Genomic DNA, 22,943 nt, shown 5'->3' on the forward strand with positions numbered 1-22,943 from the left:
CCAAACCGCTTGCCCTAGAAGGCTGAAAATTTGCAGGAACGTTACTCATAAGTAGTAGGCGCGTATTAAGAAAGATTTTTCCAATCCGCCGCCATCTTAAAAAATGGCGACCAGAAATGTAAAAAATCTACTCTATGCAACAGAGTCCGCGCGTTTCAAACGATTTCGCAAATATTTAGTACACTGGTTTCCATTGACCTATAGGCGGGTTGAATGGTCTTTCGGGTTCGATTTGTTGCCATCTTTTTTAAATGGCGGCCAAAAACTTAAAACCCTTCTTTATAGAATAATGTCCGCTTGAAAAATAATAAAAAATGTCCCGACGGGCTGACGGGCAACGCCGAGTGCCCTCGCTCCAAGGGTGCTACAAAAATATCAGTCATCAGTAAAATCTATCCATTCTTTATATCATTTTGATGGAAGTTCTTATTACACGCGAGCGACGCCGCGGGTAACAGCTAGTTACTCATAAGTTTTGAGATTTTGTAATAACATAGCTTGTGTTTATTCAGGTTCCTTTTTAATGACGAAGTCCTCGATCTGGATTCTCTATAAACTTTCATCTGTTTAGGTAACAGAAACAATTTGGCATCATCCAAGACTACAATTTTTCATGACATTAGAAGTACTATTTTTATTTGATCCAATGCATAGGCCTAGTATACAAAAACATTACTCATAAGTTTTGAGATTTAGTAATAACATAGCATGGACGAACCATATGAAGGACGGATGGCAGAGGGAGAAAGTTGAAAAATACTTGTTAATTCGCCTTCAAGCGGCAGATAGTAGCAAACCGGATAGTGGGGGAATCGACGTTCTAAAGAGGGAAGCATCTAACGTCCTATTTTGTCCAGATGGCGCTAGCTTTTTCCGGAATTTGACTCGGTATTTTTCATAACCCCCCTCCATTTTGGGGCTGAAAAGGGGGAAATAAGCTTAACATTCGTTGTTTAGTCGCTTATTATGGGGCTCTATGGACTGCCATCGGTCCTTCAGTATTGGTTCGTCCATGAACATAGCTTGTGTTTATTCTGGTTCCTTTTTAATGACGAAGTCCTCGATCTGGATTCTCAATCGTGGATATGAAAAAACACCATATTCGGCGAGTTGCTTCGGAGATAACCTTTCCAATGCAACATGGCAAGCTCGCAATTTGAAGTTCTGGAGGGAACATCTCATTCCTTTATGTTGAAACAAATCGTGTTCATTTGCAAACGCGGTTTTGCAAATGAAGCACTCGTGAATGACAGGTTTCACATCAGTGCTTGAACAGTTTTTATATCTTCGCGAAGTTTCGAAGTATTTGTCATACAAATGATTAGATGTCTCGTGTGCACGACGGGATGTTTCGGAAGGGAAACACAGACTACATTTAGAACACTCCAAAGGTTTAGCACGGCAGTCTAACAATTTATGTGTTTTCAGATGTGGGCCATATTTGAAGGCCGAATCGCATTCCGTGCATTTGAACGGTCTTTCATCAGTATGCACAATTTTGGAGTGTTTCTTTAACGTGTAAGGGGTTTTGAAGGTTTTGCCACACTGTTCACAAGAAAAGGGCCTTTCGTTCTGGTGAACATCAATTATGTGAAGATTTAAACTGGTTTTGTTTTTAAATTTAGCGTCACATAAGTCGCATTGATATGATTTAGTTGTCATATGAACTCCTCTCTTGTGTTTGTTTAACAAATATTTAGTTTGATAAGAACGCTTGCACTGTTGGCAATTGAATGGTTTATCCTCCAAGTGTGTAGCCTCGTGCATATTTAGACTCGATTTCAATTTGAAATATTTATCACACTTATCGCATTTAAATGGTCGCTCCGAAGAATGAAGAACCTTATGATTTTTTAGTTCCCGCAATCTTTTAAAGGTTTTATCGCATTCAGAACATTTGTGAAGTTTCAAGTCAAGGTCATATTGTGATTTGTAACTAGAGTTACACAAATCATACTTGGACATGTGTGTGAGTTGATGTTCCTTCAAATTAACTTTCCTTTTGAAGGCCATATGACACAATTGACATTTAAATGGGCGTTCGGACGAGTGTTTGACTTTATGCGATGTCAATTCAGAATTGCGTTTGAATGCCATATGACACAATTGACATTTAAATGGGCGTTTGGACGAATGTATGAGTTGATGCGCTGACAAACTATTTTTGCATTTGAAGGTCATACGACACACTTGACATTTAAATGGACGCTTGGATGAGTGTATGAGTTTATGTAGTGCTAAGTTCTTTTTCGCTTTGAAGGCCTTCTGACACACTTCACATACAAATGGGCGTTCGAACGAGTGTCTGAGTTGATGAACTGTCAAATTATTTTTCCTTTTGAAGGTCATCTGACACACTTGACATTTAAATGGCCTTTCGGTCGAGTGTGTGAGTTTATGAACGCTCAAATTTTTTTTCCATTTGAAGGTCTTTTGACACACTTGACATTTAAATTTACGTTTGGACGTGTGTAGGAGTTGATGTCGTGACAAGTCCTTTTTGCTTTTGAAGGCCTTCTGACACACTTGACATTTAAATGGCCTTTCGGTCGAGTGTGTGAGTTTATGAACGCTCAAATTTTTTTTCCATTTGAAGGTCATATGACACACTTGACATTTAAATTTACGTTTGGACGAGTGTAGGAGTTGATGACTTGTCAAATAACTTTTTGATTTGAAGGCTTTTTGACACACTTGGCATTTAAATTTACGTTTGGACGAGTGTAGGAGTTGATGTCGTGACAAGTACTTTTTGCCTTTGAAGGCCTTCTGACACACTTGGCATTTAAATGGGCGTTCGGACGAGTGTGTGAGTTGATGTTTTGTCAAATTACTTTTTGATTTGAAGGCCTTTTGACACACTTGGCATTTAAATGGGCGTTCGGATGAGTGTCTGAGTTTATGCTTTGTTAAAAGTTTCTTAATATTAAACGACAAGCCACAGACATCACATTTAAAGGGCTTCTTAACGTTGTGTGTTTGTCTGTCATTCAATGAAGGTGATAACTTCCTTTGTTCCTGATTCTCAGTAACTTCTTCCACATTGTCAGTGTTTTCCGCTGGGGGATGAACCGAATCCGCTTCTTCAGAAGTGCTAGTCTCGTCATCATCGTTCTTAATGATGATTGGCCATTTCACTAAAACTTTTGAAGGCGTTTCCAAATTTTCCACCTCATCCGTGTCGGGCTTCTCAGTTTTTATGAATTTAATTGGACGAAACATTCCAATAAATGATCGTAATTACTTTATGATCTTGTATATTTTTATGAAACTGGCATCCAACAAATTAGTCTCTCCTCGGTTTCAGATAAGATAACAACGTCAAGGTTTGAAGAACGGCCATAGTGATATATTTCACCATTGGTCTTGAGTCTGGATTCTTCTTTAAACACCATAGCACTTTTTGTCTGACTTAATGAAAAAGGCTTTACTTACTGAACTTGTCAAATCACACTAACTTTGATTTCATTCAATGATCTAAAATGTTTTTACAATATATTTACGTACAAATTCTAAGAAATTAGATTTCCAATCTAAGAGCAACGCTAAAGACTCTCCATTCTCCACGACCACCGTAATAAGACTGGGCCGGCTGGTACAGAGAGCCACGAGATAGTTATCTTGAACACTGAGCTTCAGGCAGCATGAGCGGTGCCATCGACCTCTCTTTTCTCAAAAACGCTGGTCTTTCGTGCTTTTAAAGAACAAGATGGTTCAGCCCATAATAACACCACATCGTTTACGTGGGGGGTTCCCATTCAACCGAATCTCAATGGACAGAATCGCATTCGACAGAAAATGTTTGGCTAGAATTTCAAAATCTAGCCCAATGGCAATATTCCCGATGGACCGAAATCCCAATCGTCCAAATATGCCCTAAAAAATACATCAATATAACTTAAAACACGATAGCCGTCAGCGATTCGGTGGTGTAGTTTTTTAATATTAAAATTAAATGTTTCGTGATACTAATTAAAACGCTCACTTTCATTCCTTTCAAGGCAAAAGGTATTTAGAATTAATAAACAAATTGTGCTTAAAATGAAGAATAATCTTAATGGTAGTTCCATCAATTTTTAAGTTTTAAATTAAAATTTTAATATTTTGGTTTCGGGTAGGTTTGGTTCGGTTAGGTTAGGTTAGGTTTGGTTTGGTTTGGTTTCAATTATTCGTTGACACCTTTTCCAAAATATGCTCCTTTTAATTAGCTTCCACCTTTTCCAAAACATTCTCCTACTAATTAGCTACCACCTTTTCCAAAATTTTCTCCTAATAGTTAGCTGCCACCTTTTCCAAAACAATGGTTCCAATTATTCGTTGCCACCTTTTCCAAAATATTCTGCTATTAATTAGCTGCCACCTTTTCCAAAATATTCTGCTATTAATTAGCTGCCACCTTTTCCAAAATACTCTCCTACTAATTAGCTGCCACCTTTTCCAAAATATAGCTGCCAACTTTTCCAAAATATTCTCCTATTAATTAGCTGCCACCTTTTCCAAAATATTATCCTATTAATTAGCTGCCACCTTTACCAAAATATTCTCCTAATAGTTATCTGCCACCTTTTCCAAAACATTCTCCTACTAATTAGCTACCACCTTTTCCAAAACATTCTCCTACTAATTTGCTACCACCTTTTCCAAAATATTCTCCTACGAATTAGCTGCCACCTTTTCCAAAATATTGTCCTACTAATTAGCTGCCACCTTTTCCAAAATATTCTCCTTATAGTTAGCTGTCACATTTTCCAAAATATTCTCCTATTAATTAGCTGCCACCTTTTTCAAAATATTCTCCTAATAGTTAGCTGCCACCTTTTCCAAAAGATTCTCCTATTAATTAGCTGATAACGTGATAAATATGACTCCTTTAAAATGTAAATTTTCGGGGATCTGAAAGTATTTGGTTCTTCTAAACTAAAATAGGTGCTTAATATTTTACAGAATGTTCGCGTATGGTGCTCAATTTCTTTGACCATTATTTTATTATAAAGATGCAATCTTTGCACTCCCGGGAATTAAATTCAATTTTGTTCCATCGGGCGTATATGCGCATGCATTCTTGTCCCAATGGACCGAATCCGAAACCCGGAGAAGTGCGGGTTTTCGCTCCAATGGGACTGTCCCATTGGACCGAATCCGCCAAAAGTGCGGGTTTTTCGGTTGATTGGGACTGGTTTCGGCCGAATGCGATTCGGTCCAATGGGGCAGAGCCCGTTTACGTACTCTCGCTAACCCAATTTCATTAAACTTTATCCTAGCGAAATATTCCCTAATATATGGCTACGTGGCAACGTGAATCACATGTCGCGAACTCCCTACTTACTTCCTCTCTTCAGTCATTAATATTAATACTTCTACTACTATTACTATTCGGGTAAAACTATTAGTCCCAACGATACCATGTAGCTGAGAAGAAACCAATAGACCTATGGGCAAAAAGAAATCATCGTCGCCCGCACCGACTGCTTCTATCTCTTTTTCCTCTCTTTTGAATAGCCAGTTGTAGAGGGTAGCGCGAATCCTCCCCAGTTTTTACAGTGGCGTCGCTAGGCCTTTTGTGAGTGATAGCCCCCCCAAATTTCAAACCTAGCCCCTTCAAAATAATCCGTAAACCATACGGTCTAAAGTGACCATACGTCCCGGTTTAGCCGGGACAGTCCCGGTTTGTTAAACTTTGTCCCGGTGTCCCCGAAAAATGCCTCGGGACACTAAAAAGTCCCGTTTTCTGGAAATTGTCCCAGTTTTGATTATCGCGCGGTATATGTAATTATGTATTCTGCTAAATATTTCTTCAAATCTGTGAACAATGTCAAGGTGACTTGTGTAGTTTTTCTAGTGACGAGTGAGTCTTCTTTTATTCAAAATGCCTAAACGCAAATGCGTATTTAACGACAACCTTCAAAAGAGTTAGTTAGGCGCCAAGTTTATCAAAATTTAGCTCTTTCATCGAGATCAAATTTATAGACAGCGAAATTGCGGAGCTCGCTTCGCTCGCTCTGAATTTTTAAACATAATATTTTCAATAGGCTTTGCTTTTCAAAGTAAAATCCGATTAGTTTTTTTGAGATTTTTCTACATAGTTTAAGCTAAAATAGGTTTACCTATGAGGGTTTTTAGTACTATATTTCCTATAAAAACACACTTTCTTTTCAATAATATCATAATTCATATTTTCTATTAGGAATTAAAATTTTTGGCTGAGCTCCCTGGTGTTGCCTTGGGCCCCAGCCCCCTGAGAAAAACAATGATCGGCGCCCCTGCTTAAAATCATCACCAGACCTCCATAAACAAATCTGTGTTTCAGAAAAATATAAGAAAGACAATATCAACCCTTAGAAAAATCTTAGTTGTGTTTACTTCAATCCGAATTTTAGTTTGTTTCTAGTGTTTACAAGCCGTCCCGGTTTGGGGTAAAAAATAAATGGTCACCCATACCAAAATATTGCTCGTAGCCCCCCAAAATTTTACAGAAATATATAAAAAATTATATTTATAGAATCGTTAAGTTTCATCTTTGTAGAGATGAATTTCAAAATCAAAAAGTATTAGTTTGAAGAAACAAAAAAACAAATAGAGAAGACCATTCAACAGATGGAGACATGTAAAATTTTTCACGTTCTTTCGAAGGGAGTCCCAGTAGTGGCGACTAAAAAGCAAACCAAAACTAAAACAAAACTTAAGACAAGTGAAATTCCTTCATTTACAAATGTTTCATAGTCAATAAATTCGGTTCCCTGAAAGTTTGTATATCTTTAATCGAGGGGGTAGACGCTTTGGATCTCTTGTACACCTGAGTTCAAAAGAGTTCAGCTTTGACAGTGCATTGAGTTCAAAGCCTTCGGAACTCTCAGTTCAGCTTTGACAGTACATTGAGTTCAAGACATATTGTACACCTGAGTTCTGAAGTGTCTACCCCTCGTCTTTAATATACGAATAATTTTACGTAGACACAAATTGTCGGATAGTTATAAAGGTCTACACATATTCCAATGAACTAATTGAGCAAAATTTAATTACTAATTTCTTATAATAACTTTCAAATATTTGGCCCAGATTAGCAACCCGCCCCTGCCCCCAATTTCAAACCCTAGCGACGTTACTGCGTTTTCATCCCCCGCTCGTATCTCGGGCATAATTTCTGGACCCTTCACCTTAGAACCGTTTTTCTAGCCTGCTTAACATCGGACTTTCAAGACAAAGGTCGATTAGATTCCATATGGCGGTGGAAAAGAAAAATAACAATTATAAATTTTAAAAAATCGGATATAAAACTTTGAATTACGCGTAATTTCAAAACTATATTTGACATTTTGACATCGGAAGTAAATTTTTATTCATAAATTACCCACTCTGAAACTTTGAACTATTTCGTTGGTCAGTCTCCTTTCCTGCCCTTGAGCATGGTTTTCACTTGACCGAAAAAAACTACTTTGCAGCTGGACGTCAAACGTCAGATTTGCTTCTTACGTTGTCGCCCAGCGTAATAGCGTTTTCACTTAGCGTAGTTCCCGCAAATATTGGAACCAAGGCTTAACAGATAACCTGAACACGGCACTAATTGCGGCCCATCTATTGTCTTTCTTTTTTTGCAATCTTTGTTTCTATTATCATACAGATTTGTATTGTTCCTAACCTCTTCAATAAACCTTTCAGCATTGAACTTCGGCATTTTCAGGGATTTGTATTAGTAACTGACTCGATTAGGGTCGAAATAAATAAAAAGATGGCGGACCGCGGACGGCCTCTTCCGAACACGCGTGGTCGAAAATGACGTCACGACTCTAGCTTATTGCTGATTGGCTCGCGCAGAGCGTTAATGTTGAACGCGGCCGAAAAAATAGAAAGCTAACATCGCCACACCCAACGTAATTTCTGTCCAGCGTAACTATGTTTTTTTTTCGGTTGTCGCTTGACGTCGGGCGAAAAGTCGTGATTTACGCTAAGTGAAAACCATGCTTTATCTCTAGCGCAATTGTACAATGGTGATTACCCGTGGTCGTATTGTGAATTCACGCTTACGGGTGGTATGATATGCTTATAACTATGATTATAGTCTTCCGACAAATCCGCAATCAGAAGACGCATTTTTAAGAGAAATTCATCGACACAAAATGTCCAACTACCATTTTATGTAGTAAATATCCTTTCGATGTACACCTATAAACAGTATATTAAGCTTTTGGTATTACATAAGTTTACAAGTAATGTTCCATAAGTATGACATTACCTAGACTTCACAATACTAGGGACAGACTGAGCTAGTTCGAGAACGACAAGCGAGAATTGAATACACTCGGTTTTGCAGAAATTGCAGTCGATTTTAAAATTTATAGCGTTTTCCTTTGTGTCCTCGCGGAGCGCTCCCATGGAGGAATAAAACTAGGAGATCCTATTCTTCAAAAACAGTCTTTAACGAAGCTGGAAACTACTACTACCATTTTTATTACTCCTTGGGAGCGCTCCGCGAGGACCCAAAGGAAAACGCTATTAGTCTGTACTAAGCCTTTGACAGCGCCTCACCAGGCGTCGCTTTACCCAGAATCTATGACGTTTCACCTACGTCACTTCATCACTAGCTCTTAGTAACCAGTGACAAACTTATGGAACATATCTTACGAACTTATCAGCTACAATTATTGAAAGCAAACAAAGAATGATATTGTTAATCACATTTTTCCAAATACTTGTTTTTTATCAATACCATTCATGTCATGACGACACTGCATGTTCTAATAATGCCAGCGTATTATAAAAAAAGAGTGGTTTATAACTGAGAAAAAAAACCCTAATAAAACCAGTTTTACATTAGGAATTTTTTTATCTTACAAGCTAATTAAAGACTATCATTCATGACGTGAAAAGAAGTTTTTATTTTGTTCAAATATAATGTTTACAAAAACAAAACCCTTAAATTCTTAAAGTAAACTGAATATCATATTAAGTGAGCTCATAAAATATTATTTTTTCCCGTTTTATAATAACACAGCTTGTGTTTATTCTGGTTCCTTTTTAATGACGAAGTCCTCGATCTGGATTCTCAATCGTGGATATGAAAAAACACCATATTCTGCGAGTTGCTTCGGAGATAACCTTTCCAATGCAACATGGCATGCTCGCAGTTTGAAGTTTTGTAGGGAACATCTCATACCTTTATGTTGAAACAAATCGTGTTCATTTGCAAACGCGGTTTTGCAAATGAAGCACTCGTGAATGACAGGTTTCACATCAGTGCTTGAACAGTTTTCATATCTTCGCGAAGTTTCGAAGTATTTGTCATATAAATGATTAGATGTCTCGTGTGCACGACGGGATGTTTCGGAAGGGAAACACAGACTACATTTAGAACACTTGAAAGGTTTAGCACGGCAGTGTAACAATTTATGTCTTTTCAGATGTGAGCCACATTTGAAGGCCGAACCGCATTCCGTACATTTGAAAGGTCTTTCATCAGTATGCACAATTTTGAAGTGGCGATTTAACTTGTAAGGAGTTTTGAAGGACTTGCCACACTCTTCACAAGAAAAGGGCCTTTCGTTCTGGTTAACATAAATCATATGACGATTTAAACTACTTTTGGTTTTAAATTTAGCGTCATATAAGTCACATTGAAATGGTTTAGTAGCGATAGTTTGGAAAGAATGTTCGCAATTGAATGGTTTATCCTCCAAGTGTCTAATATTGTGCAAATTTAGACTCGATCTCATTTTGAAAGATTTATCACACTTTTCGCGTTCCAACGTGTGTGTGAGTTGATGACTTGTCAAATTACTTTTTGATTTGAAGGCCTTCTGACACACTTGACATTTAAATGGACGTTCGGACGAGTGTGTGAGTTGATGCGCTGTCAATTTATCTTTCCGTTTGAAGGTCATATAACACACTTGACATTTAAATGGGCGTTCGTACGAGTGTGTGAGTTGATGAGCTGTCAAATTAACTTTCCGTTTGAAGGTCATCTGACACACTTGACATTTAAATTTACGTTTGGACGAGTGTAGGAGTTGATGACTTGTCAAACTATTTTTTGATTTGAAGGTCATATGACACACTTGACATTTAAATGGACGTTCGGACGAGTGTGTGAGTTGATGCGCTGACAAACTATTTTTCCACTGGAAGGTCATATGACACACTTGACATTTAAATTTACGTTTGGACGAGTGTAGCAGTTGATGAGTTGTCAAATTACTTTTTGATTTGAAGGTCTTCTGACACACTTCACATTTAAATGGGCGTTCGGACGAGTGTGTGAGTTGATGCGCTGACAAACTATTTTTCCACTGGAAGGTCATATGACACACTTGACATTTAAATTTACGTTTGGACGAGTGTAGCAGTTGATGTCTTGTCAAATGACTTTTTGATTTGAAGGTCTTCTGACACACTTCACAATGAAACGGGCGATGAGAAGAGTGACTAATCTTATGCGTTGTTAAATGTGAATTATGATTAAAAGACATGTCACAGACGTCATATTTAAACGGCTTCTTAGCATTGTGCGATTTCCATCCATTCATTAATGGGGATAACTTCCTTTGTTCCTGATTCTCCGTCAGTCTTGGAAATAGCACAGGTCCACAGGTCAAAAACCAGTTTATTAATTGCTCGGACCAGTTTTTTTATTCAAAATCCGGGGGTTACTGGTCCTTGGGACCAGTTTATTAATTGAGAATTTTTATGAAAATTCAGGAGGGACCAGTTTAAAAATTCTAGACATTATAAATTTCTACTCCATGGATATAGTCTCCTAGCCTTGACATTTTCTAATTCTTTCCTTCCTTGCTACAACCACTGCCCACTCGATCACGCTTTGGCTTCACACAATGTTTTTCCTATGTAAAAGCGCGTGTTGGTAATTTTGAGCTTTTTCGCTCGAAAAATCCAAGGAGCCAGCTTTTAACATGACCGGCTATGGGAGGAACACCGTTATTTTGCCCTAATTTTGAAACTATTGGTGCAAACCTCTTGAAATTTTAAAGAGATGTGAAAAAACAACGTTTGCTATGTTTTGGAAATTTTGAAAAGTTTCCCTTCTTTTTTTGTATAAATATTAGAACGAAAATTAGCCCTATTTAAAGGGCTTGGTCTTGGAACGGTTAAATAAGTTTTTCCGTTTCACTTGTTCGAATCTCTTGAAATTTTAGTGAGAGGCACATTGAACGGTTTTAAGTTATGATGCAAAGTTTCGAAGTTTTCAAAGAAACAATTCACTTCCAAAAAATTCATTAAAATTGTGCTTGTGCATAATCCTACAACCTATTTAGTCGCTTAGGGAAATTTTAGGAAAAGGACTATTCGTTTTAAAAGTTCGAAATTTTCCACAATAATTTAAAAACTTTAAATATGCCTTTCACTAAAATTTCAAGAGACTCGAACCAGTGAAGCTGAAAGAAACAAATTTAAACTGTTTGAGACTAAGCCATTAAATTATGGTTCATTTTCGTTTTAATGTTGTTACAAAAAGCTTTGTAAGAGAAAAACTTTGCACAAAAATACCAAACATTATTTTGCAAATCTCATTAAAATTTCAAAAGATTTCAACCAGTATTTTCAAAATTAGGACGGAAATGTTAAGAGTTAACTCTGATTTTTGACATAATTTTGCATCTATAGCCCGATCGAATGGGCTGTGCGTCAACGAAATACTCCCTTAATTTTTCAATAGGATTAGTAAAAAAAAATTAGGGATAGGGTCACTGGTCCCAAGGACCAGTTTAATATTGTAGACGCTGGGGGTCACTGGTCCCGAGGACTAGTTTCAAAAAAATCCTTATTTCCAAGACTGTAATCTCCGTAACTTCTTCCACATTGTCAGTGTTTTCCTCTGGGGGATGAACCGAATCCGCTTCTTTAGAAGTGGTAGTCTTTTCATCATCGTTCTTAATGATGATTGGCCATTTCAGTAAAAAGTTTGAAGGTGTATCCAAATTTCCCACCTCATCCGTATCCGGCTTCTCAGTTTTTATGAATTTAATTGGACGAAACATTCCAGTAAATGATCGTAATTACTGTATGCCCATATATTTTTATGAAGCTGGCATCTAAGAAATTAGTCTCTACTCGGTTACAGCTTACAACGTCAAGGTTTCAATAGGCTTGAAGAACGGCCATACTGATATATTTCAACGTTGATCTTGAGTCTGGATTCTTCCACGTTTTTACTTTAAACACCATAGCACTTTTTGTCTGTCTTAATGAAAAATGTTTTACTTACTGAACTTGTGGAATCGCATAAACTTTGATTTCATTCACGTTCATTCAATGATCTAAATTGTTTTTACAATATATTTACGTACTAATTCAGAGAAATTTGATTTCCAAGCTAAGAGCAACGCTAAAGACACAACATTCTCCAAGACCACCATATATGAGACTGGCTGGTACATAGCCACGAGATGGTTATCTTGAACACTGGGCTCCACGCAGCACGAGCAGTGCCATCGACCTCTCTTTCTCAAAAGCGCTGGTCTTTCGGGATTTTAAAGAACAAGATGTCCTAGCCCATAATAACACCACACCGTTTACGTACTCTTGCTATCCGTACTTCAATAAACTTTATCCAAGCGAAGTATTTTCTAATATATGGCTACGTGGCAACAACTTTATCCAAGCGAAGTATTTTCTAATATATGGCTACGTGGCAACAACTTTATCCAAGCGAAGTATTTTCTAATATATGGCTACGTGGCAACAACTTTATCCAAGCGAAGTATTTTCTAATATATGGCTACGTGGCAACGTGAATCACATGTTGCCAACTCCTTACTTTTTTCCTCACTCCCGTCATTAATACTTCTACTACTAATACTACTCGGGTAAAACTATTAGTCCCATCGATACCTGCAGGTAGCTAAGAAGAAACCAATAGACCTGGGGGCAAAATCGCCAAAAGCGCGCCTCTGCATGAAGAAATCATCATCGTCGCCCGCACCGACTGCTTCTATCTCCTTTTCCTCTCTTTTGAATAGCCAGAGTGTAGAGGGTAGCGCGAATCCTCCCCGTTTTATCAGTGGCGTCGCTAGGACTTTTTTGAGGGATAGCCCCCCAAATTGTGAACTTAGCCCACTCAAAATAATCCGTAAACCCTACCAAAATATTTCTCGTAGCCCCAGTGGCGTAGGAACGGGGGGGTACAAGGGTACATTGTACCCCACTAAAATTATACTAGGGCGCCTAAATAGGTCAGAAAGGGCGCCAAATTTATATTCTAAGGGCGCCAAAATGATACTGAATATTTTAGAAATTATCCTATTTTATCCCATAATTTCACTAATATTCTTATATTTTTGGGATTTTGGAGTAATTATTTATAATCTCAGCTGTATGACGCTTGAAACGTAGAATTAGGGACATCTCATTTGTTCAGATAAAAAATCGCGGAGCTCGCTTCGCTCGCTCAGGAGATTTTCGTATAATTAAATTTAAAGAATTATTGAAGATTTTATTTGAAATGATAGCAATTACTTTGAATTCTGAGCTGCACATCAATTTAATTTCGCCTGAGATCTGAAATGTCAAAGCTCACAGATTAAGTTCACAGACCTTTAAATATCTTTAATTATAAAAATCGGTTTTCACTGAAAAACCACTCTTCCTACCCGACCCTTTTAAATAACTTGATTTGGTAATTTTCAGTCACTTTTAAGCCTTTTTTGCTTATGGTGTTTTTTAATTTTTAGCCTTTTCGCCTTCTACGTGAGCCCTTCAGTATTTAATTAGATCAAGGTGCGATGTAACGCACTTTCATGAATCTTACATTCACACTAAAATAGAATTATCCACACTTCAGGTCTTATCATTTATGAGTCATATCAGGGGGGTTATTATGAAATCCTGGTCTTACAAAGGGAATCATATTTTTCATATTAAAAATTGTCTCAAGGGTTGGTGCCCTGACTTACGAACAACAATGACTTGAAAACAACTAAATCACATAGAAATTGTCTAAACATATACAGAGAGGATTCATAAGATTGATTAAAATTTCATCTGCAGAAATATTTCCACAACCAACACCTATCGGACACCGAATTTTGGAAAATCATAATAATTCACCATTTCACTGTAATTAAAGTACAATGTTTCAACGTTGTTCAATGTATTTTTCGACATTTTTCTTGTCTTTGGGGAGGGGGCGCCCAAATCCATGTTTAGACTGTACCCCCCTAAATTCGAAACGTTCCTACGCGCCTGCACGGTAGCCCCCAAAATTTTACAGCAATATATAAAAAATTATATTCATAGAATCGTTAAGTTTCATCTTTGTAGAGATGAATTTCAAAATCAAAAAGTATTAGTTTGAAGAAAAAAAGAACAAACAAATAAATAGAGAAGACCATTCAACAGATGGAGACATGTAAAAAATTTTCACATTCTTTCGAAGGGAATCCCAGTAGTGGCGACTAAAAGCAAACCAAAACTTAAGACAATAAGGCAATTGAAATTCCTTCATCCGAAATTGTTTCATCGTCAATAAATTCGGTTCCGTAAAAGTTTCTATAACTTTAAAATACGACTAATTTCACGTAGACACAAATTTTCGGATAGTTAAAAAGGCCTACACACATTCCAAAAAACTAATTAAGCAAAATCTAATTAATAATTTCTTGAAATAACTTTCAATAGTTGAGTCCAGATTAGCCGACACTGTACACAAAACCCCCAACTACCATTTTATGTAGTAATCATCCTTTCGATGCACACCTATAAATAAATAGTATAATAGGCCTTTGGTATTACATAAGTTTAAAAGATATGTCCCATAAGTATGACACAACCTATATATCGTAATGCTAGGGACTTACAGCTCGGGCTAGTTCCAGAACCACGCGAGAAATGACTACACTCGGTTTTGCAGAAATTGAAGTCGAATTTCCTATTTAATCATGACTAACCTTTGACATCACCTCACCAGGCGTCACTTTACGAGAATCTATGACGTTTAATCTACGTCACTTCAAGACAAGCTCTCACTAACCAGTGACAAACTTATGGGATAAATCTTATGAACTTATCAGCTACAATTATTGAATGCAAACCAAAAACGATATTGTTACTCACATTTTTCCAAATACTTGTTTTTTATCAATACCATTTACGTCATGACGACACTGCATGTTCTAATAATGCTGGCCATAACTGAGAAAAAACCCTAATAAAACCAGTTTTACGTAAAGAATTTCGTTATCTTCCAAGCCGCTTAAAGACTATAGTCTCTCATAACGTGAAAAGTATTTTTATTTTGCTGCAATGTAAGGTTTACAAAAACATGACACTTAAATTCTTGAAGTAAACTGAATATCATATTACATGAGCTCAGAAATGGCTATGTTTTCAAGTTTTATAATAACACATCTTGTGTTTATTCAGGTTCCTTTTTAATGACGAAGTCCTCGATCTGGATTCTCAATCGTGGATATGAAAAAACACCATATTCGGCGAGTTGCTTCGGAGATAACCTTTCCAATGCAACATGGGAAGCTCGCAGTTTGAAGTTTTGGAGGAAACATCTCATACCTTTATGTTCAAACAAATCGTATTCATTTGCAAACGCGGTTTTGCAAATGAAGCACTCGTAAATTACAGGTTTCACATCAGTGCTTGAACAGTTTTCATATCTTCGCGAAGTTTCGAAATATTTGTCATACAAATGATTAGATGTCTCGTGTTCACGACGGGATGTTTCGGAAGGGAAACACAGACTACATTTAGAACACTTGAAAGATTTAGCACGGCAGTGTAACAATTTATGTGTTTTCAGATGTGAGCCACATTTGAAGGCCGAACCGCATTCCGTACATTTGAACGGTCTATCATCAGTATGCACAATTTTGGAGTGTTGCTTTAACGTGTAAGGGGTTTTGAAGGATTTGCCACACTGTTCACAAGGAAAGGGCCTTTCGTGCTGGTGAACATCAATCTTGTGACGATTTAAATTGCTTTTGTTTTTAAATTTAGCGTCACATAAGTCGCATTGGAATGATTTAGTTGTCATATGAACTACTCTCTTGTGTTTGTTTAACAAATATTTTGTTTGGTAAGAACGCTCGCAATGTTCGCAATTGAATGGTTTATCCTCCAAGTGTGTGGCCTTGTGCAAATTTAGACTCCATCTCATTTTGAAATATTTATCACACTTATCGCATTTAAATGGTCGCTCCGAAGAATGAAGAACCTTATGAGTTTTTAGTTCCCGCACTCTTTTAAAGGTTTTATCGCATTCAGAACATTTGTGAAGTTTCAAGTCAAGGTCATATTGTGATTTGTAACTGGAGTTACACAAATCATACTTGGACATGTGAGTGAGTTGATGTTCCTTCAAAGTATCTTTCCTTTTGAAGGCCATCTGACACAATTGACATTTAAATGGACGTTCGGACGAGTGTTTGACTTTATGCGATGCCAAATCAGCATTGCGTTTGAATGCCATATGACAGACTTCACATTTAAATGGACGTTCTGACAAGTGTGTGAGTTTATGTTGTGCCAAACCTTTTTTGCCTTTGAATGCCATATGACAGACTTCACATTTAAATGGACGTTCTGACAAGTGTGTGAGTTTATGTTGTGCCAAACCTTTTTTGCCTTTGAATGCCATATGACACACTTCACATTTAAATGGACGTTCGGTAGAGTGTATGAGTTTATACCGTGCCAAGTTCTTTTTCCCTTTGAAGGCCTTCTGACACAGTTCACATTGAAACGGGCGATCAGATGATTGTTTAAGCTTATGCTTTGTTAAAAGTGAATTAATATGAAACGACAAGCCACAGACATCACATTTAAAAGGCTTCTCAGTATTGTGTGTTTGTCTTTCATTCATTAAAGGGGATAACTTCCTTTGTTCCTGACTCTCCGTAACTTCTTCCACATTGTCAGTGTTTTCCGCTGGGGGATGAACTGGAACTGCTTCTGTACAAGTGGTAAGATCGTCATCATCGTTCTTAATGATGATTGGCCATTTCACTAAAACGTTTGAAGGTGTTTCCAAATTTTCCACCTCATCCGAGTCCGGCTTCTCAGTCTTTATGAATTTAATTGGACGAAACATATTCTACTAAATGATAAGAATTACTTTATATTTCTTATTTCTATGAAGATGACACCGAAATAAAATTACGCTCCAGTCGGTTACAACTTACAAATTGTCGGTTTCAAAAGGCGTACACAGAGGCCATAGCGATATATTTAATCATTGGTCTTGAGATATTATTCTTCAATGTAAGCTTTCGCTCTCTTATTAAAATGCGATGTAAATTTTGGTTTGACGTAATTAGAGACGTTTTACTTATGGAACTTCTGAAAATACCTTAATTAAATTAGATTAAATAAGCATTCGTTCAATAATCTGAAAAGGGTCAACATTATAGATACGTACAAACACTGCATAAATCTATTGAAAGTTGTTGCCGCTAAGTAACGCTGACGTTACCCCATATTCTACCCAGAAAATTGTGTACCTCTCACTTGGGAAATGGGCCTTGGCACTAAGGTAAGAAAGAAAAAGGTAAGAGTTAGAATGTTTCATAAATTCCAAAAAAAAAAAAATTTGAATTGAAATTAACAAGGGAATTAACACGGGAGGTATGTGGGCCTCAACCCTCAATGATTCCTGGTTCAGTGCATGGAGTAAATTAACTTTTAAATAAATCATAAATACAGGAAGTAAATTAACTTAAATCATAAAAAAAGGAAGGATATTTTCAATTAAATGCGTGAGCAAGGCATTTATCACGTGTTTCCCTGTATTGCTCTAACCCCTGCGAGGTCAAAAATCGAAAGCTTCACGCATGCAGTTTCAACCAGGAAGAGAAAAGTATCTAGCGAGGGGTTTCCCTACATACGAGTACCTGCATTTACAGTACTATATACGTTTTTGACTTTATAGATGATGTTATAGGCGCGAATTTTTAAAATATAAATTTTATTTGTATAACACGAATTACATAACGTAAACGGAATATTCCAGGAACAGTCGACTATTATCATGAAACAATTCAGAAAATGTTTAATAATAATCCCTATTCTATTGATTATGGTATGTAAATTTACTGTGCTTAATTTTAGAGTACTCAGCTTGGCGGGTGCACTAGATTTAAGATGTTACACACATTTTTGAGTAAAATATCTACAGTCTGAAGTCCGAACCAGCGTGGGAAATAAGACGGTGTGGCACAGGGCAAATGACCAGTTTAAAAATTAAATCGGAGGGGGGTCAGTGGTCCACGAGACTACTAAGAAAATTCAAAGGCAACCAGAGTCCAGACATTAACTCAACTATTATAATTATTGGTCCCGTGGACCACTGACCCCCCTCCGGTTTAATTTTTAAATTGGTCCAGGCAATTTTTAAACTGGTCATTTGCCCTGTGCCACCGCCTCATTTCCCATGCTGATAGGGACTATGGAATTCGGGCTTACCTCCACCCCAGCTATATAGAGTTCGTACAAGGACCCAGGAATCCCGGACCTTTCCCCCGAACTTGGTACCTAAGATCTGAAATGTAGTCTGGTTTTATTCGGCGTTAGATACTAGGGAATAATTTTTTGTCCTCTTCTAAAAAAATCGTCAGATTCGTCTCAAATAAGTTCTCTTTATAACAAGGGCAAAAATCATTTCGCAATACTCCGTGTGGTTCCAAGGCCTGTGCTAAAGATTGTACAGCACCCAACAACGATCTAAGGTTATACAGTATTTCGCATGATACACTATAAAGTTAGGAACAGTGCCACATAAACTTCAGATATGCCTGCCCAATTCAATATTCGTTGGATACAGTGACCACGACACTATAAGGTGCCATTTCTAATATAGCTAAATTGTTTCACTTTCCGTAAATCGTAGAAAATAAAAACAATCATAAATAAACCCATGCAGTAAAAAATTTCGTTTACCACAAAAGCTAAATCCATCAGGTTACTGATCTATTGAAGGTGTTCCCGATGTCCATGGAATTTCGAAAGTAACATCACCGCGACTAACCGCCTCCTAGAGAGGGAAGGCTTTCTATACATGTAAATATTTACCGGTTCTGAAGTCGTAAAACTGAAGGAAGCCAGAGACAATATATACTCATACGTGAAAATCAAAAAGTGCGAAATTCAGCATTTATACCACGAGTTAATATTGATTCCACAATTCTACAAACACTCTTAAGATACGTTGCACAATCCCTTTTCGAACCCTAGCTTTATGCATAACTTGAACTTTGAAAACCGTCCTCTTGCCACGATTTTTGACCGATCAAAGCTGTCGCTTTTACCACTCCCCTTTACGATTGCATTATCCATGGTATCGCGTACACTGCCTATTCGTGTGCATCCCACTAAATAACTAACAAACTGAATAACTAGGTATGGTATTTCATAACCATAGTAAACAGATTAAAAATGTGCAATTTTTCTATGGGAGTCTTAATTACAGTTTAATTTCATCCTGATCGTTGACATAAACCTCTTTTATCTTTTAAGATTACTTCCACCTTGATGCTAATTCTCCAATACGTTTATTCAAATGACGAATTACTTCCTCAAGATTCAAGTATATACTTCGGAACTGTGTATAGATCTCGATATTCAAATTGAATGTGAGAAACGAGGAAAGGCAATTTACAAGAACTTCGCGACTGCTACAAGATACGACTTTTCAAGATCTCATGTACAAGAGCTAAAAGATACCGGAGATTGCGAATTGGTTCAAATTTACGCTTACAATCGCCATGGCGCTAATAATCCACCTCCAAGACTCGTTAAAAGCATGATTCAGACATTACCAGCCATCATTAAAAATATTTTGAACAGTCATGATTCAGGGAAAAGTATATGAAATTTTACAACAAAAAAATCTATTTTGCTTAGAAACAATTTTTATCAAAATCAACTTCCCAGGAATGTATCGATATTTATATAAGCACAAGGTAATAGTAAACTAACATTAATGATGTCATTATTACCTTGTGATTTGTGATATCAGGAATACATAGATTTCTTCCTCCCGCGACCCATGAGCGCCGAACCCAAATGTAAACAAGTTCTCTTTGCCTGTTGTGAACGAGTAAACTTGGGGTCGACGGTGGTCCTGTATATGTCAATAGCCAATGAAACGCGAGGAAGATGGAGCTGGCGGTTTTTCAAAGTTTTAAGCCCTTCCCCTTACCTTCAATCAGATGTTAGTAGGGGGTCTATGGCCTCTTAAAGATTCCAAGTGGAAAATAATCTATGTATTCCGGGTATCACTAATATTTTAACCTGACATTTCTTCACAGTTAAATTATGCGAAAAGGTTAAACTCATGTTGCAAGAATGGAAACCGAGAATAAGTAACGAAAATGCTAACACGCTCTCAGAAGCCGGCGTTCACGACGCCACTAAAATGGGTAAAAAACCTTTAAAAACTTATCTGTAATTAACTTATTTACTATTTTACGACATCGTTAAGGCAAGAGCTTCAAAGAGAGATATTCCACTCTTTTAAATGATATGTCCATTGGTGACTTAAAAATCGGATATACGGACGGAAATTGGACCGAAATAACAGCTCGCCATTTTGTAAAGGGCTTGCTAGGCCTTAGAAGTATGAAGTTTACGTTATCTTTGATGTAATTTTAATAATTTGAAACGCGTCGCATTTTAGGACCTCCAAAGTTAAGCCATCGAATCAATCCAATGTTGCGATTTTATAAACATTGCGACAGCAAACTCATGGTATGAACGTAACGTTATAATATAGTTTTTCATGACTTAGGCAATATTCTAATGTTAATTACTCACTAAATAGCTTAAGGAATACCGCCCAAAAGAGTATTTTCGATTTGCTAATGGACCCATTGTAAACTTGACACTCGAAAGCATTTCAAAACGCCTTGGATTTATCATTTCATTAAGTAATTATAAATCATTGTCAAGAATGTATACATAGTAGCAGTTAAGAATGCACATATTGCCATATAACCTGGCAAATAGTTAAGCGCTAATAGAGTAAAGATGAGGGAACTATTTACAACGTATGTGATACAGTTTAGTAACCTTGAGTACTCCAAATGTTAACTGTGATGTTGGGAAGAATGATGTTACAATTACCTCGCTTTGTGGTACACTTCTCTCGAAGAGAAGTATTAAATATTTCTGGTGCTACTATTTATGCATTCTCGTAATTACGACTTAATGAAAGATCTTAATTTATTTCGAGATGTTTGAATTGCAGCTGATGGCATGGACATGTTTACCATTTGCGCCCACGAGGTTGCTTTTTATGGTAAATCTGTATTTTGCAATTTTTTAAGCGAAAGCGACTTGAAGGTGTTTGAGTATTTGGATGACTTAATTCATTATCACAATGATGGTTACGCGAGGGAGAGAAATTATAAACAAGCTTGTCCCGTTGTACAAGACATCCTGCATACCTTCAGGTTCGTTGAAGTTATTATATATAATATATAATGGACCTTATTCAAAAGAGGGAGGGTGTCGCGGTATCGTCCGCTTGACCTTGGGTTACGACGGAACATCTGGCATGTGGATCCAAAGTTGTTAGATAGGGCTTCGAAGTTAGCTGTCCACCTAAAGTTCTTTGGGTTGAAGCCATATCTGACGTCCTTGGATCCACATATAGTATATTCCAAATTAAGGAAACCAGGTGGTCAAAACACCAGGCTCTTGAAAAGGTTCTATTGGCGCTCTACTATTACAGGCGGGTTGCATTGCCGCCATATTGGCTAAGGTATAACGACCCAAATGGCTTAGGTTTTATACGAGTTCTTGCATAATTCATAATATATGTTCCATAACTTTGGCAATTGTTACTGAGAGCTTGACATGAAGTGACGTAAGTGAAACGTCATAGATTCTCGAAAAAAGTAACGCCTGGTGAGACGCTGTCAAAGGCTTATTATCGCTTATTATAGACTAAATAGGAAGATGGACTGCAAATACGAGTGTACTCAATTCTCGCGTCGTTCTTGAACTATAGCTCTCGAGTCTCAAATCTCAAAAAGTCTCTAGCATTACGAAGTATAGGAATGTCATATTTATGAAACATATCTTATAAACTTATGATTGTTCCAATGACAATCGCTGCTTTTACTGTTCATAATTTTCGCACAAATATGTACTGAGGAATATACAGGATATACTCGAGAAATCAGATCAGTCATTCATATTTCTAGCTTTGTTATATTACTTCTGGCAGCCATATTGAAGGATTTCTGCTCTTCCCCCGCATTCAACCCACCAGTATGGCCGTGTAAATTATCTCAGGAATTTAACCACCTCCCCAACCCAAAACTCTCTGTAGGTCTGACATTTACCATACAAATTATTTTACCGTCAGTGATACAGCGGTATCATTTTGCTCAACACAACTATTAATTTGATCTGTTGTGCAATGTATAGCATCAAGCGTTCAAGTATAAAAGTATTGTAATTAACTCTAATAGAACAAAGATAACCTTACCGGTGAATCCTAAAGCAGTCCTGATGTTTAGTCACGGTCGTTCGTTCAAGAAAGTCTGTTCCATTTTCAACTTAATGAAGGATTCTGTAGCACCATTGGCTTCTAATTATTGCTCCAGTCAACGTGAGACGTACAAGTCCAGCAGCATTAGTCCATTTAACGCCAATTTAGTCCTGGCACTTTACTGCCACTCTTCCATTTGTGACTTCAATACTTTTCAAGAATCGTTTCGCGATGACAAAGTTAATTGTGACATGGATCTTATTTGTAAACGAACCGCGGGCGAACACTAAATGGCTATTTGATAAAACTTCATTTGTGTATACTTTTATAAATTGTCTCAATTTTATTCGTCACTCGCCCATGTGCGGCTCACCCTAAATTACCGCCAGCAAGTAGCAGACAGCTTCGTTAGAATCGTTACTAACAGCCATGGAAATAAGACAAGTTTACACTTTACAGGTCCAAAACCATTTTATTAATTACTCAG

General features: G+C 37.2%; 5 protein-coding genes across 9 annotated transcripts in view; 2 read left to right on the top strand and 3 right to left on the bottom strand.

Annotated features, from left to right (window-relative positions):
• The window catches only part of LOC149618727 (multiple inositol polyphosphate phosphatase 1-like), a 144,075-nt gene that overhangs the window by 8,668 nt on the left and 112,464 nt on the right, over positions 1–22,943 (top strand). The window lies entirely within an intron of this gene.
• LOC149618728 (uncharacterized) lies at positions 608–3,571 on the bottom strand. Of its 2 annotated transcripts, none has more exons than XM_089854077.1 (2): positions 3,508–3,571; positions 608–3,407 (listed from the first exon to the last, which is right to left on the bottom strand). In XM_089854077.1, exon 2 carries the CDS (start codon positions 3,220–3,222, stop codon positions 1,030–1,032), a length of 2,193 nt encoding a protein of 730 aa, XP_089710203.1. In that variant the 5' UTR covers positions 3,223–3,407; positions 3,508–3,571; the 3' UTR covers positions 608–1,029. The 2 variants fall into 2 exon arrangements, with proteins under 2 accessions (XP_089710203.1, XP_089710202.1); XM_089854076.1 differs by having other exon boundaries at positions 608–3,411; positions 3,508–3,567.
• LOC149618729 (uncharacterized) lies at positions 8,854–12,854 on the bottom strand. Of its 3 annotated transcripts, XM_089853995.1 has the most exons (3): positions 12,300–12,854; positions 11,940–12,193; positions 8,854–11,882 (listed from the first exon to the last, which is right to left on the bottom strand). In XM_089853995.1, the coding sequence occupies exon 3, from the start codon at positions 10,518–10,520 to the stop codon at positions 8,997–8,999; it is 1,524 nt and encodes a 507-aa protein (XP_089710121.1). In that variant the 5' UTR covers positions 10,521–11,882; positions 11,940–12,193; positions 12,300–12,854; the 3' UTR covers positions 8,854–8,996. The 3 variants fall into 3 exon arrangements, with proteins under 3 accessions (XP_089710121.1, XP_089710120.1, XP_089710119.1); XM_089853994.1 differs by having other exon boundaries at positions 8,854–12,189; XM_089853993.1 differs by having other exon boundaries at positions 8,854–12,193.
• Positions 15,193–22,626, bottom strand: LOC149618730 (uncharacterized). Its single transcript, XM_089854524.1, has 4 exons — positions 22,454–22,626; positions 17,381–17,489; positions 17,145–17,311; positions 15,193–17,059 (listed from the first exon to the last, which is right to left on the bottom strand). The coding sequence occupies exon 4, from the start codon at positions 17,051–17,053 to the stop codon at positions 15,365–15,367; it is 1,689 nt and encodes a 562-aa protein (XP_089710650.1). The 5' UTR covers positions 17,054–17,059; positions 17,145–17,311; positions 17,381–17,489; positions 22,454–22,626; the 3' UTR covers positions 15,193–15,364.
• Positions 19,517–22,746, top strand: LOC149618731 (multiple inositol polyphosphate phosphatase 1-like). The gene is made up of 9 exons (XM_089854525.1): positions 19,517–19,820; positions 19,891–19,919; positions 19,976–20,174; positions 20,268–20,378; positions 20,441–20,575; positions 20,636–20,706; positions 20,780–20,885; positions 21,206–21,410; positions 22,437–22,746. The coding sequence occupies exons 1-9, from the start codon at positions 19,517–19,519 to the stop codon at positions 22,744–22,746; spliced, it is 1,470 nt and encodes a 489-aa protein (XP_089710651.1).

Source organism: Phalangium opilio, unplaced genomic scaffold (assembly GCF_054372755.1).
Source record: "Phalangium opilio isolate 3A_F unplaced genomic scaffold, DU_Popi_V2 ptg000209l_1, whole genome shotgun sequence".
NCBI lineage: Eukaryota > Metazoa > Arthropoda > Arachnida > Opiliones > Phalangiidae > Phalangium > Phalangium opilio.